Genomic DNA, 14886 nt, shown 5'->3' with positions numbered 1-14886 from the left:
CAATCTACGTTCGTTTAAAATATGACAAGAACACATGCTCTTCTATCATATCAACTTTGTTGCGTTAGTGATCCTGTTTTTACTAAAGCTCCCTTGAAATATTTTCATACTTAATTTTTTTACCTTTTTAATTGCAAATCTAGAAGCACAGAATCGAAGGCCACTCTGCCTTGACTTAATGGATGATATCATCTGGACACCCCAAAACTGATGCGAACGCGTACAACAACAAAAAGAACGCCCATAAGTTGTGAGAATACTTCATACATATGTGGTATGATACACACCTGATGGTATGACGTACATTCGACCGCATCCATTAATAGATTCTAAATTAAAGGAATCGTATCATTTTTACATGTGTCTAAAAATTTAAACCCCTGTGCGAGCCTTTCGCAATTTCCCCATTCCCGAAATGACCGAAATTTGGCAAAAGTTTCTAAAAAAAACGCTAATTAAAATATTCATCTGCTTATATGGAGTCAGGGACCGTCAGATAGGCACGGCGGTCAATCACACACACACACACACACACACACACACACACACACACACACACACACACACACACACACACATACACACGCACACACACACACACACACACACACACACACACACACACACACATACACACACACACACATCGAGAGTAACATTAGACTCAGTAAGGAATTCAGCCAAATGTGTGCATTCTCAAAGCTTGTGTAATTCTGAAGCATACGAGACAATATGTACAATTCACTAACTTCAAGAATACGATTCCTTAGTAAGCTTTTCTTACAAATTATATACAATTCTATGACTTATACAATCTACCGCTAGTATGCAACTGATTAATTTTTCCTTCGTTCTTAAGTTACTGATTTCTTGTCAGGAAACCCTACGACGTAACATTAGCACATTTTTGCAGTACAAATTGCAAGACTTGGTTTACGTACGATATGAAATATTCAGACAATAATACTATCACACTGAGGCATATTGCCAAAAGTATATACTACTAACAATACAAGTTGTATATTTCACAGTTGTCTTCTTTACGACGAGCTAACTGTATTGCACGATTTGCTTGAGTGATCTGTTTAATCAGACAGGAAAGTTTCTAGTACAGTATGTTACTATGCGTCTGCTGTTATGTACAAAATCGCTAGGCGGCAGTACTGCATGTTACTCATTTAACACAGAACTTTTACAACATTAAAGAAAACAAATTCGCAACATTTACAGGGAATTTTGGCTACTCGAGAAATGCTTACATGTTCACAATACATTTTATAACATTCTATTGTTTAAATGTACAAGGCATTGTTTCATCTTTTTCTAAATGAAAGGAAACATTGTACAACGATGTCTTTACGCAATTCTTGGTTACGATTGTCACATACGCCACTACCTAATACTATATTTACAAGAGCTCATCCTTCGGTGACCATTCAACCGCGTCATCTAGCGATCGACTTGAGTACTGCAGTCTTTACATGGTGCTGAAACGCCATTGTACAATCTTTGAACAATAGACGAACTTCTTTATGGTAACGGTCTGTACTGATGTTTCATTCCATGATGTTTATTTCGCGCCACTAAAACGTACATGTAGTACCTTTTGATTCTCGTTTTCTTTTGAAATTTTTGTTTTCTTTGAATCTCGTGTTAACTCCATACTATTTCAAGTTAAACGTATAAAACTTGTCCCCGTCTATCAGTACTCGGCATGTAGATTCAATTTACATTTTTCTCATCTCATACGTTACCACATCTGTTGCCCGTGTCAAAATGCCATGTGATTATGGAATTACGCACAACTTCGTACTGGTCTTGAAAAAATTCCAGTCAGCCATGTTTAAAGCATTCGATTTCTGTGACATCTACAATGTCGCCAACGAAGCCATTAAAGCCCAAGATTCTTCTCTGAGACAGTCTATGCCTTTTGTGGGCATGAATTGCCACATATCAGTCCCAAAACAGTCCCTCTTCGTGGGATTACGTGTTATTCGGCGAAGGCGAGACGTGGTTTCCAGATGCAGGACTGCCGTCGTCCGCTAGTTGGTGCCACTGAGCCACGGGCTTGCGCGGATTGGCCAGCATCTCTGTCCAGTGCTCCCGTCCCGGTCCTGCGCAGTTCTGTCCTACGTCACACATTCCGATGAGCTCGCTGTGGCCAACACTGTGCGGAAGAACGGAAATATATATAAACTTATCTTGGTGACATAAAAATACAGTTACACACAAAGCCCGCTGCAGTACCGACGGAAAATGCCAGGGGAACCATTTTTGGACTTGACCTCTGTTCCCACAACCGCTACTTATCTGCCCAAAATCATGAAGATCCATCAACGTTTCCGTCACTTTTTTTGCCCACATACAAACACACAAAAATGCAATGTCCGCTGCAGTACTGTTGGAAAATGCCAGGTGAACCATTTTCGAACTTGATTTTTCTTTTCACAACCACTACATACCGAAAATCATGAAGATCCATCAAAGGTTTCTCAAGTTATGCTCTTGACATACATACAGACCCACCACGCAGCTGGCGTAATCAAAAACATAATCTTCTCGGGGAAGATAACAAGCTGCTAGAGGGTTCAAAACTGCACCACGTTTTCCTTACATCACAAGCTAACTGCCACCAAAATATAAAAACCCTAGCACCTCAGGTCAAAAGATTTTAGATAACTGAAATTCTGCTGCAGTACCAAGGTCCCATACCAGGGGATCTAAAATCAACCTTGACCTTTGTCTCCCCAATAACTACCCCAGCACATACCAAATATCATCATCATCATCAGTGGTTCTTGAATTATGCTGACTACAACAATCCTGAAACACAAACAAACCGACAGACACACAGACACACCCGAAACAATATCTCCATTTTTCACGTAGATAGAATGGTGAAGTTAAATGTTGTTCCATTTATTTAGTTATTTATCCATAGCCTTTTTAGGGCGTAGGTTAAGTAGGTTGTTATCCACTATGTCTAGAGCACGTACAGTAACACTCTCCTTCCACTGCCGTTTACGTCCCCAGTCGACGTCAGGTACCATTTTTTACTAGCCTGGAATCCAAACCCACTATAGTTCCAAAATCTCCTCTCCGCATTTGCGGACTCGGGAGCTATTATAATAGGTACTAGGTTTGAATTCGAGGCTAATTTTTTACACCTGGGTGGAGAGGGGAAATTTGTGCCTTTCCCAAGGGTGGTATGTCATTGGATTCGAACTCAGGACCTCTGGGTTCTGGACAAATATCCTAACTGTTACGATGCCACCAGATACAAAACATGAACAAAAATATCAAGGTCATCTTTAATGAGAATATTTGCCGACTCTGTGTCTAATCCTCCATGTAATAAGTACGCTACAGATAAATATAGATAGAAGATTTATCACTAATCTGACTGATATGTGGTAATCCTTAACAATCGTATCGGAAAACTGAATAATAGATTTTTCTTGTCGACACTCTACAAGGTCATCAATGCATAAAACGTGCCATAGCTTGTATCCTGCGACCATACAAAATATATGATGAACATCGCAAAAAAAAGAGGAGATATGATGATAGTCGACCTTCCTTGATTAATGACTCATTAATTAGGTATGCTGGTAATTTTGGCAAAAAAGAAAATCTTATTTTTGGCGACGCCTCAGGGGCGAGCCAAATGGCATAGTATTGTGTGCAATTTGTAAGAATTCTAGATATTCCATAGGAAGTTGTCCACATGGCATTTGTAATCTCTGGTATGTATGGATGTTAGCCCCCATGACCTCAGGGCATTAATTTTAGATGGTGGATAGATCTTCGACTGTGGCGCAAGTTTCGGTCCCGTAGGTTTCTTCTCCTTTTCCACAGTGAGGAAGATAAGGAAAGTATTTCACTGAACTACGGCACGCTGGGTTTTAAATTGGATACATTTTACTCTTGACTTTATGATGCTAATCGAGTATGAGTATGTATGACATAAAAGACAACAAAACACATAAAGCATGAAAATATACATTTTTTTAGCGATGAAGTCTAATCGATTTGTCAAATCGCTCGGTTGCAGCCAGGTCAAAAACATTCCAGTAAGATACCGTCCTCCCAGCAGACCCGATATGTTCGTTACCTCCCATAGCGGCCCTGCCCTTCTGAGCCGCTCGGTTGCAGCCAGGTCAAAAACATTCCAGTAAGATACCGTCCTCCCAGCAGACCCGATATGTTCGTTACCTCCCATAGCGGCCCTGCCCTTCTGAGCCGCTCGGTTGCAGCCAGGTCAAAAACATTCCAGTAAGATACCGTCCTCCCAGCAGACCCGATATGTTCGTTACCTCTGGCGAAGTCACCAACAAACAGCTTTCAGCCAATCAGAGGGTTTGCCAAAGCTCATCTCTAGCAAAGCCGCAAAGGACGCTGGGAAGCTATCAGCCAATCAGCTTACGTCTTACATCGCTACTTAATTATACATGAGCACCTAACGACTGTTTGTGCCAAATAAGGCTAGCTCATTAATTATCTATGAGCAACTGCCAGTGACGCCCCCAGAAGCAAAAATCTCCGTTCAAAAGATCAGGGCTGAGACCGGGAGGGTTTGCCAAACATTTCTCGAGCGGGTTTCAGCGCTGATAAAGGAGGGTGGGTTCACTTGGCATGAGGGCATATACAAGAGATAGACTTGCCCTTAGGCAGTAATGCTTTAAAGCACTAAAACAAGGGCTCAGAAAAGTATTTAAATTCATTGCAAGCCCCACAAAATCTTATGTACCAGAAAGCCACATCTGTCTACTTTAGAATCATGCAAAGAAAATAGACAGTTGACCAGCTCGTTCTCTCGTAACAGCTGACAGACGAAAACAATCGTCAACTTTGACCTACTTCCAGCCTGGAACAGTCCACTCGGAGCATGTGAAACCAAACCACAAAGATATCTCCTTACGCCAACTAAATGACTGAAACATACAAATTTTGACCAAACTGGGAAAGCTTAGACCCTACCTGTTCCTTCTAGCCCAAAAGTATACAAAATGGACCGAAATTTTCAAGAAAAAAGGGGTTTCAAAAGTTTAGTGTGAGGACCAATTTTTGCACGCCACTGCGCAACTCAACAGTGACGTCAGCCGATAAGCGGAAACTTACCGGTCGAAGTCGACCACAGAGATGTGCAGGCTGACTTGGTCCATGTTTTCCGGAGGGACATCAAACACTATTGCCTCGTTCCACACAGGGTTCAGAGTGTTCTTCTTCACGGACGTTTTTCTCTTCTTCAGTTTCTTTCCTTCACACATCAGAGATACCTTCACAAACGGATCTGTTGAAGGAAAAAATGGATAAAGTTTCCTGATTAATTATGTATATTAGCCCCTGGTTTGCATAATTAGCATACTAGTACAACATTGTCAATCATCACATGTATTTACGCTATCTACAGACCAAATATCATGGCGATCCGTCAACCCCTTCTTGGGTTATTCCCATACAAAGTTTGAAACAAATTCGGCTCCTGCATTTCTGAAATAGCCGCCAGGGGTCTAAAAAATCTAATCATTTCGAGTTCTTAAAATGACCTTCCTACATACCAAATATCACTGCATTCTCGAGTTATCGTGAGACAGGCAGACACACACACGAACGCTGACGAAAACATATTAACCTTCTAGTCGAAGGTAATAAAAAGTTTCTCATACCCACACCGAATAGAATTACTAATTCAACCGAAGTTTCGGTGACCGTGCCGCGTCTGTCACCTTCCTTTCTGTGCACTGCAGCTATAGGTGTCGCTGCTTACAGATGCGGTCCCATAAGTGAAGTATTCACAATACATATATAGATAGATAGTTAATGCGGTGCTTGTATATCTCTATGTATATATGTGATTTTATGTATATATAATGAATTAACCTTTGGGATCACATCTATAGACAGCGATACCTTTATCTAGCTGCAGTGCATAGTGAACCAGCCCTTAGGAAGGTGACAGACGTCGGTTGAAAGAAACACTTGGTTGTGTACAAAGCGTCTTTTTATTCAGTGACTTGCCAACCTGATGAAACTATTCACGGAAGATCTCATACGCCCGTGAAATATTTAGAGATTTTTTAAACAAACATTTTTACAAAATATAACACAGCTATCTTCATTTTATACATTACATGCTACACTATGAGGCACGTGCCATCTTCGGGTTCCTGACTATTGCGCATGTGCCAACGTGCATATCCTGCTACCCTGGTAGCCAGACTGTTATCGGGGCGTTCAACCGGATCCTTCGGCGACCCTGCAAAGCTCTAAGCCCGCCGATACAAATAAGCGCAACGGGGTAGTTAACCCTATCCAGACTGGGCTTTTTGGGATATCTGGGACCGGGGGGGGGGGGGGGGGGGGGGGGGGCTCATTCGCCCCCCCCCCCCCCGTCATAACTTCTGAACGGTATGATGTATCCTACCCAAATTTGCAGGGAGTGATGTTCATGTAAAGTTTTATAATTCCCAGAATTTTGGTGACGTTTTGACGTAATTTCACGTCATTATGACGTCATTGAGGTGATTTTATTGGCTAAATAGGGAATTCCCGTAATATCTAAATTTATTAAACAAAATAGTATGTATTGTTGATTTTAAGGTATACCAAGACATATTACGTAAATCTTAACTACGTTGACGTCAAAATTACGTCATAAATTGACGTCACGTGACCCAAAAAAACACTAAAATAGACTAGAAACGTTAATCTAAATGTTTCTGGTAAAGAAAATGCCACGTAGTGACGATTTTGAAGGCAAAAAAGCCTGTTGATACCTAAAATGGTGTAATGATCCGCCATCTTGGATTTTGACCGATTACGTCATCAAATTAGCATAAATTATGAATATTAAATCATGAAAGTTACATCTAATTACATATGATAATATACATGTTGGAAAACTAGTGTGGTTGAGCAAGAAAACCTAAGAAATGTCATTGTTTTAAAAAAATCAGAGATTTTTGCATAAAATGCTTTTCAGAAACCCGTTGCCATGGCAACACAAAAAATGATAAACTTATACAATTATCATAATATTGTTGCCAACTAAATTTTAGGAAAAGTCACCAAGTTTGGCAGTCCTAGCGTATGTCGTTCGGCAGTTATACGATGTCAAAGTTGGCGCGGGCACTTTTAGCCCCCCCCCCCCCCCCAGTCTTGATAGGGTTAACGATCTAGCCCGAAAGTTGACCGGCCATTACCAAAGGGCCCACTTTCCGGGCTACAACTCGCCGCGGAGCGTTAATTCAGATCGGGCGGGCTGACTGTCTATTTGATTATCATAATGATAATTGGTATTTCATTTAGACGATATAAATGAACGATGTTATATCAATCATATTTATTACCGTAATCAAAAAGAGTGCCCGTCTCTCCAAAGTAATTAAAACCCAAAAGCTCTTCAGGAGCATGTGTTTTTAATTTCCAATGATGTATTAAGTGTAAACAATACCCAGTGTGAAAGCCACGTGCAATGTTGTTAGTCTGTCTCAAAATAGCAACATTAATGAAGCGAAGCGAAATGAAAGTCACGCCCAGAGGTAGTTATCTTAATAAAAATTAAAACAAAACTAATCCTGTGGAAACCCTTCACGCATGTATTCTTTACAGAATATATTGATATAGATACCATCTGGGAAATAAACATAGGTATATGTATAAAATAGCTGTCGTGTATACGATAGAAATCGGTGACATAGATACTTTCTAGAACGAAACGAAAATGGAAACCATACATGTAGATCTATAATATCAACGTAATCGAACCACTATCTAGTATACTTTTAGTATCCTTTTGTCGTCACTGGCGTATGAATACGTTGAAAAATGAAGTACATATATTGTAAAGAAGCATGAAGTTATAACCGGAAGTACTACGTCACTGACCGGAAGTTCCGGTGATGTCCATGGCCTTGAGGTTCCTGGCCTTGATGATGGTCAGTGTGAGGCGGCCAGCCGTCGGCAGGTAACACAGGGAGAACATGATTTCACCCAGGTCAACTTTCTCCTGTAACATAGAACCGGTACGGTAAGGTGATAGGCTGATGGGAATCACGTGACTCTGTGACGTAATTTGGCATCCACCATGTTGGTGGAATAAGGCCGCCATATTGCTTAGTGACGGTCTGAGAAAATTATCCCTCCAAGCTTTTTCTGTGTGTGTTTAGTTGTGTATGTGTGTGTGTGTGTGTGTGTGTGTGTTTGTGTGTATGTGTGTATATGTCTGTGTGTCTGTGTAGATTATATATGTGTGAACTACCTCTATTTCTTCTGTGTTCGTTTGTGAGTATGTATGTATGCGTTCATTTGCGTGTGCGTGTCTGTGTTTTCGACTCGCCAAACATATTTTTCCCGAACCTCTTACCTTTAAAAACTAAATAAATCTGTACCAAAAATACATTTCCCTGTTATTCTTTAGATAAAAGGGTTGCCAAGATGATTGCTCATTCTATGTACAACGAAATGTCACCACATATTAGTTTCCACGGAGCTTTCAAAGTCCTCTATAATCTGCTGACCATATAATCGCTTCAGGCCGCTAGATAAAGTATAATGTATCATGTACAGTAACTAGCTGTGCGAGCCCTGAATGCATGACGTAGTAAGCCTGTGTGATTCCTGTCGATATGGTTAAAGCCCTTCGTCATCCAGCCTTTTCCACGACTTCTTACTTTATCTTTAAGGTTTCTACGACTTCTTATCTTATCTTAGAGGCTTCTAGAGCATTGCTTGGAGAGCGTACGGGACCAGGGAGATGTTGTGATAAGCAAGGCGGAAAGGTAGAGTCAATTCCGAGCCACCGCAAGGCCTGTTATTGTCATAATTTACAACTATTTTTAATTCTTTACAATTATTTGTCTAGGAGATTTCATACTTTGGAAATATTGTGAATGTCATTTCAACTTTATAATTATTCGCCCGGTTGTGTAAATCTTTGGAAATATTAATGATGTGGACTATGATATTTCTAATAGTTTCTAAATAATGGTTACAGCATTCTACCATTTCTACAATTTTACAATTATTTGTAACATTTCAAAAATTGGTCAGCGGGCTGTGAAGAAAGCAACTCACACATCTTTGCGACTTATGCTTGGGCACCATGCATAGATGGCTTGCACAAAGGACCAGTGTCAAGCAGTGACATCTAAAATACACAGAGGCAGACAATAGGGCAGGATAAGCACCTAATTTTATGGGTGCAATTACCCTAATCAACTATTTAGACAGCTTTGTCTGTATTTCTCAATGTGTTGAAATTTAGAAGAATCACATAAATATTTGCAATTTATTCTAAATAAAGATATTTCTGTGCAGTCTCTTTCAAAATGTTTCTAAAACATCTAATTGGATTGTTTTGAAAACTTTAGAGTCATTGTGAATTAGATATTCTTTTATTCAAATTTATTCAAATTAATTACAAATATCATTTAAAAACCCTTGTGGTGACTTGGAATGGACTCTATTCATGAGACCGTCGTCGATGACACACCTCCCCCGTACCGTTCGCTAAGTACGTGGGTGGGTCAAAACGTAATGTTATTAGTATCATAGATCTTGAAATCAACTCAGTCGCTCATAAAGATCTGAACAACAAAATTGAGATATTTCAGACTATTTCAGATATGTGCCTTTACATTTGTTCCAAATATTAATTCATTTCATACTAGAATAAACCTGCTATAATGGATCTACTAAGAGCATTATTTTCTGCATCACCCTCGTATGGGCTAGGGCCAGGGGATCACGGTGGATATACGGAGAAAATACTTTGGAAATCCTATTTGCAAACCTGTAAAGAACTTTTATTATTTTTCTTTTCATTCTTATTTCTGTATTCTTTTACTAGGGTAGCTCCCTCAGTGTCTTGGCACTGATTTTTAGGGAGGCCCTAGATACACATATACAAACAATACACTGATATTTACAAAACATAACATAATACATGTATATTCGTGCGTCATATTGTCAACTGAAAAACTCCAGCCCGAAAAACGCGGAACGGAGGATCTTAAATCACCAAGAAGAAAAAAATCATTTTCAATTTTTCCACAGGCCATATGGATAAGATATAACGTTGTGAGGTAAGAATAACCAACTTGAAGGTATTCGAAAATAAAATATGTATACTTATACGTATGAAATGAACATTTGGTAGAGGAGAACAAATACTAGTAGTTGAATCTACTCGCACGCTTTTAAAAATAACATTTCGAACTGATAGGGTTGCGTTGGTATTACAAAATGGCAAATTTCCGGCTTAGGCGTACTCCACTTAGCTACGGTGATCCTAACACGTTTAGATGCCTACGACGATTCTGAGCGAACTGAAAAGTATTTACCTCGTTTAACGTAGACAAGGTGTCAAGTTACAAGCTAGACAGGATCCATCAATGTCAGTATTAGGGCACAGTCTGGGCGATCTGCGTCATAAGCATCACCGTACTTCCTTTGTGTACTGAACATCACAAAGGTCTCATATTCGTGTGTACAGCGTTTAGGCAGCACTAATTTCATTCCGTGGATCTCAATTTCTTGCCTGAACAATTTTTTGATAGTCCCCTCTTGATGTTTACCTTGTAGTAGCCTGGTCCAAGTCTCTAGGGGTCGGCTTAGGGGTGTTTTAGCGGGTCCAGTTTGCTTTTTTGAATCGTTTCTGATAGGCTGTCTACTTAGCTGCCTTTCTACTTCCGCTGCCACCCTGCTTCCGCTGCCACTGTGAGATGATTTAATCCAAGGCCGTAAACCAACACCCCGAGCGGGCTAAGCTGTCTGGGCGGGCGGGGGTCACTCCCAACGCCGTAGAGATATCGGGGAGCCACCGAGGGTATAGTTTGAGACTAACCTTGTAGTGCCTAGTGGCAGCAAGTTTCCTTGATTAAGACTGCTGTTTCAGTAGCAAGGAATATTACTACAGGGAGGGGTTGCTGGTCCTTACTTTTAACGTGCTCGAGGAACCTCCTCAAACTTAGCCTGGTCCCAGTCTCTAGCGGTCGGCTTAGGGGTGTTTTACCAGGCCCAGTCTGCTTTATTGAATCGTTTCTGATCGCCTATCTACTTAGCTGCAATATAGAATTTCGCTACCACCCTACTTCCGCCCACGTAATTTAACCCAAGGCCGTAAACACACCCCGAGCGGACTAAGCTGTATGGGCGGGCGGGGTCACTCCCAGCGCCGTAGAGATATCAAGGAGCCCCCGATGGTATGGTTCCCAGCCTACGTCAAACACAACATCCCCATTTTACGTCCCTTCCGAGAGACGGTGTAGCCCCGCATTTGGGAGCGCATCAGTCAGCAGCGACACCTAACTTGCAGTACGTAACAGAACCAAACAGAATTGCCCTAAGAAAGGTACCAGATGGTCACCGAAAACCCAGTCTTGAATAAAACAGTTGCTTGTGCCCAAGGATGGCATGGGCGGTAGGTCAAAGTAATTAAGTAAGTTGTGTACAAAGAACTTTGTTACCTATTGACTTACCAACCTAAGGATACCCTGGGAACCAGATTGTTTATCGGGCCTTTTTTTGCCGGTCCTTTTAGCCGGTTCCTTCTAGCTAATTCCTTCGGCGGCCGAAAGCTCCAAGCCCCTCGATGCCGTATTTAGCCCACCGGGGGAGTTTTAGCCGGAGAGGTGACTCCCACGGGCTACAACTCCCCGGAGCGTTGATTAAGATCGGGCGGGCTGACTGTTCTTGGGCCGCCGAAGGAAATCGCTAGCGACCCGGTACTAGTCTGGGCTCCCAGGGACAACAACCAGAAAATGACATAGATATTGCCAGATGTTTATTTTGAAATTAACAACTACTATTTGAAGCTTGAGGTAAGAGGAAACGGCTTACGTTTCAAGAGACCACAAGGGAGGTCTCATTTCTTACGTAGTAAGGGGTATATTATTGTAATCAAAAGTTTATTTCAAATTCATGCCCGTAGGCATGTTGCAAGATGACAACAATTAATTACGATGCACTAACATAAAGTAAAACATAAGGCATAGATGTGATACAAGCGACGAAGATTAAATTATATTACTCGGTGCGTAATGCGATCGGAAACGAAAAATGATATTTTTTTTCTTTTTAAGATGTGCCTGACGCATTGAAATTCAGCAATCATTTTCTAAAGGACTGCATTAACTAGATTACTGATAAGTGAATAGCGTCTAAATTTGTGGTATTATGTTGTCATATATACTTCATTCTTAATGGCTCAAGCGTGCAGTAGCATTGAAATATTTGACACATTTATTATAAGAGACCGCGATATAATTATGTGTAATAATTGACTATGTTGAGTACGGAATACAGGCCTGTAAAGTGTAGTCACAAGGGTTTTGTTGTCGCTAGAGATATGGAAATGTCATATGTGAAAAATATTGAAAAGCTTCGATGTAAAGAAAGTATTCTGAAAATTGTAATAATTGTTATCATAGGAAAGCTGCATTGTAACAGCTTAAATCCATTTGCTTAGAAATTTTTAGATATAACACTGTTTTCTATGCTTCTAACATATTCCTACCATAACGCTAATTAGGATTATAATTAGTAGGATAATTCAAATTTTCTCACGCTATAGGAGCGTTAGAATATCCATATTTTCTTTTATTGCTTCAGTGATTATAGTTCGATACGGAACGGTAGTCATAAGCAGTATAGAGAGGGCATATCATATATCCTATTAACGTAACAGCGTGCGCTAACAAAAATGTTTACAGTGTTTATGACATATGCCGGGCATATGAGAATTGTAAGAACACGTTTTCTGTAAATGTTTGTCAGATGATTTAAATATTTTTTTTGCTATAGATTTGCCATAGAAGACAACCCCAGACATTTTACAAGTGATATGAATGTGTTTATTGCTAGAATAATGTGAAACAGAGTTATTTTTGCTTTTGTGTATGTCTCACTGTATTTGTCTATTGTTTTGTTCTGTTAGAGGTTTCTTCAACATTTTCGCTAATATTATCGCTAATGGTTAACATGTGAAAGCTTTTCACCATTATAATGATTTCTATAGTTTTAGGAATTAACCAAAAAATAATCACAATGAATTCAAAAATAAATCAAATCATAAGGAAGATAAAGATAAAGACATGGAAAATTAGAAGTTATAGATATGGAAACGACAAAGTAACAAAATGAAACAGTACTTACGGTGGCTCTACGGATGACACACTAAATCACAAAAACATCAAAAATAATATGGAAATGAAATGTGAAAAATAACCAAGAATATAAATATATAGATATGAGTTATCAAAAATGATAAAATATTGAAATAATGATATGGAAATGAAATGTAAAAAATTACAAAGAATATAAAAAAACAGATATGGATTATCAAAAATGATAACACATTGAAATAACGATATGGAAATGAAATTAAAAATAACAAAGAATATGAAAATATAAATATTGAAACAATAATATGGAAATGAAATGTAAAAACTAGAAAAAGTAACAAAACATAGGTATGGATTATCAAAATGATGCAACATTGAAATGATGTTATAAAAATGAAATGAATAAAATAACAAAGAAGATGAAAATATAGATATGGAGTATCAAAAATATTAAAATATTGAAACAATGATATGGAAATGAATTGTTAAAAAAACAAAATAATAATATAAAAATAGAAATATGGAATATTAGAAATTATGAAAGAATAATGTCGATAACAAAGTGATGAAATGAGACACCACTTACGGCGGCTGTACTGATGACATCCTTCCATAGCCACGTCTCCTGTGCGAGATCTGTCTCTTCTAACAGATCATTCACCGTCACCTGTCCGATCAAGTCATGGCGGGAAAACCTGTCGAAATCATAGATGGAGAACTGTAGTTCCCTCGCGTGTAGATCCTTATAAGGAACACTGAAGCAGAACGTCTCGTTAAAGACGGGGCTGAGAGTCTTTCTGTGCACTTTCGTCTGGAATTTTCTCTTTCTCTCCGGTAGGAGATAGAGCTTGATGTAGGGATCGGACGTTCCGGAGAAGTCCTTCGGGGGGAGTCCCTCTGCTCGCTCGAGGCGTACGACGAGTTGGTCCGTATCGTGGTTGTACAGGAGGGAGAAGTGCAGCTTACCGCAGGGTTTCTCCTGTGGCCCGGCAAGGCTAGCCGAGGCTTTCTGTAGGTTCTCTACGGCAGGCTGCTTGTACAACTCCGGTCGGATCTGGCCAACGGGCGGCTGTTCTTTTCTGCGTACGCTCTGGATTGTGAAGTCTACGCTCGTGAAGTTGATGTGGCGGTCGGCGACTAGTTTCCGGCGGAAGGACGTGTGTCTGTCGGAGCTGACTGGTTCTGTAGTCTGCCGGACTAAACGCTTCCCGCCCCGTCCGGACGCCATGCTATCCTGACTACCGAACAACGAGGGGATGTCTGGGGACGAGAGGCTGATCTTCAGGCCGTCCTCGTTCCCAGCGTCCTTTGGGGAGGAGGGGGAGTGCTGTCGGGAGAGAGGTTTTTGCGTCGCCATGACAACAGGTAACACCTCCACCAGCAGTACACCACAATGATGAACAGGATCATGCCACCAAAAGCCGCACCAAGAACCACCGTCAGGGGAATATCTGTCAGAAAAAGACGAAGATATTTAGGAAACTAGAGTTAAGTATTCGTGCTACATATACTTCAGGTTTGCTATGTTAGTTTAGCGATTATGGGGTCTTTTTACAAATATGAATTGGTATTGAATTTTTATTTTCATTTGAGTTGAATGCGTGATCTTTGTGTGCAGATTTGTTAAAAAATAGAGAGAACGCTAGCGACCCCAAAAAACACCCCTCCCAATGAAATGGTATGGCGACCCCGTGACGTCTTGTTTGTTTGTTTGTTTGTTTGAACCTTTGTTTATTCATGATAAGCTCAAATCGGCACG

General features: G+C 40.2%; 1 protein-coding gene across 1 annotated transcript; it reads right to left on the bottom strand.

The window, feature by feature from the left end:
• Positions 1–689: 689 nt before the first annotated feature.
• Positions 690–14573, bottom strand: LOC136421993 (synaptotagmin-9-like). Its single transcript, XM_066409594.1, has 4 exons — positions 13714–14573; positions 7891–8011; positions 5122–5293; positions 690–2167 (listed from the first exon to the last, which is right to left on the bottom strand). The coding sequence occupies exons 1-4, from the start codon at positions 14482–14484 to the stop codon at positions 1984–1986; spliced, it is 1248 nt and encodes a 415-aa protein (XP_066265691.1). The 5' UTR covers positions 14485–14573; the 3' UTR covers positions 690–1983.
• Between the last annotated feature and the right edge of the window lie 313 nt (positions 14574–14886).

This window comes from Branchiostoma lanceolatum, chromosome 16 (genome assembly GCF_035083965.1).
Source record: "Branchiostoma lanceolatum isolate klBraLanc5 chromosome 16, klBraLanc5.hap2, whole genome shotgun sequence".
Taxonomy (NCBI): Eukaryota; Metazoa; Chordata; class Leptocardii; order Amphioxiformes; family Branchiostomatidae; genus Branchiostoma; species Branchiostoma lanceolatum.
The sequence above is the reverse complement of the archived record's forward strand: the minus strand, read 5'-3'. Positions and strand labels throughout refer to the sequence as shown.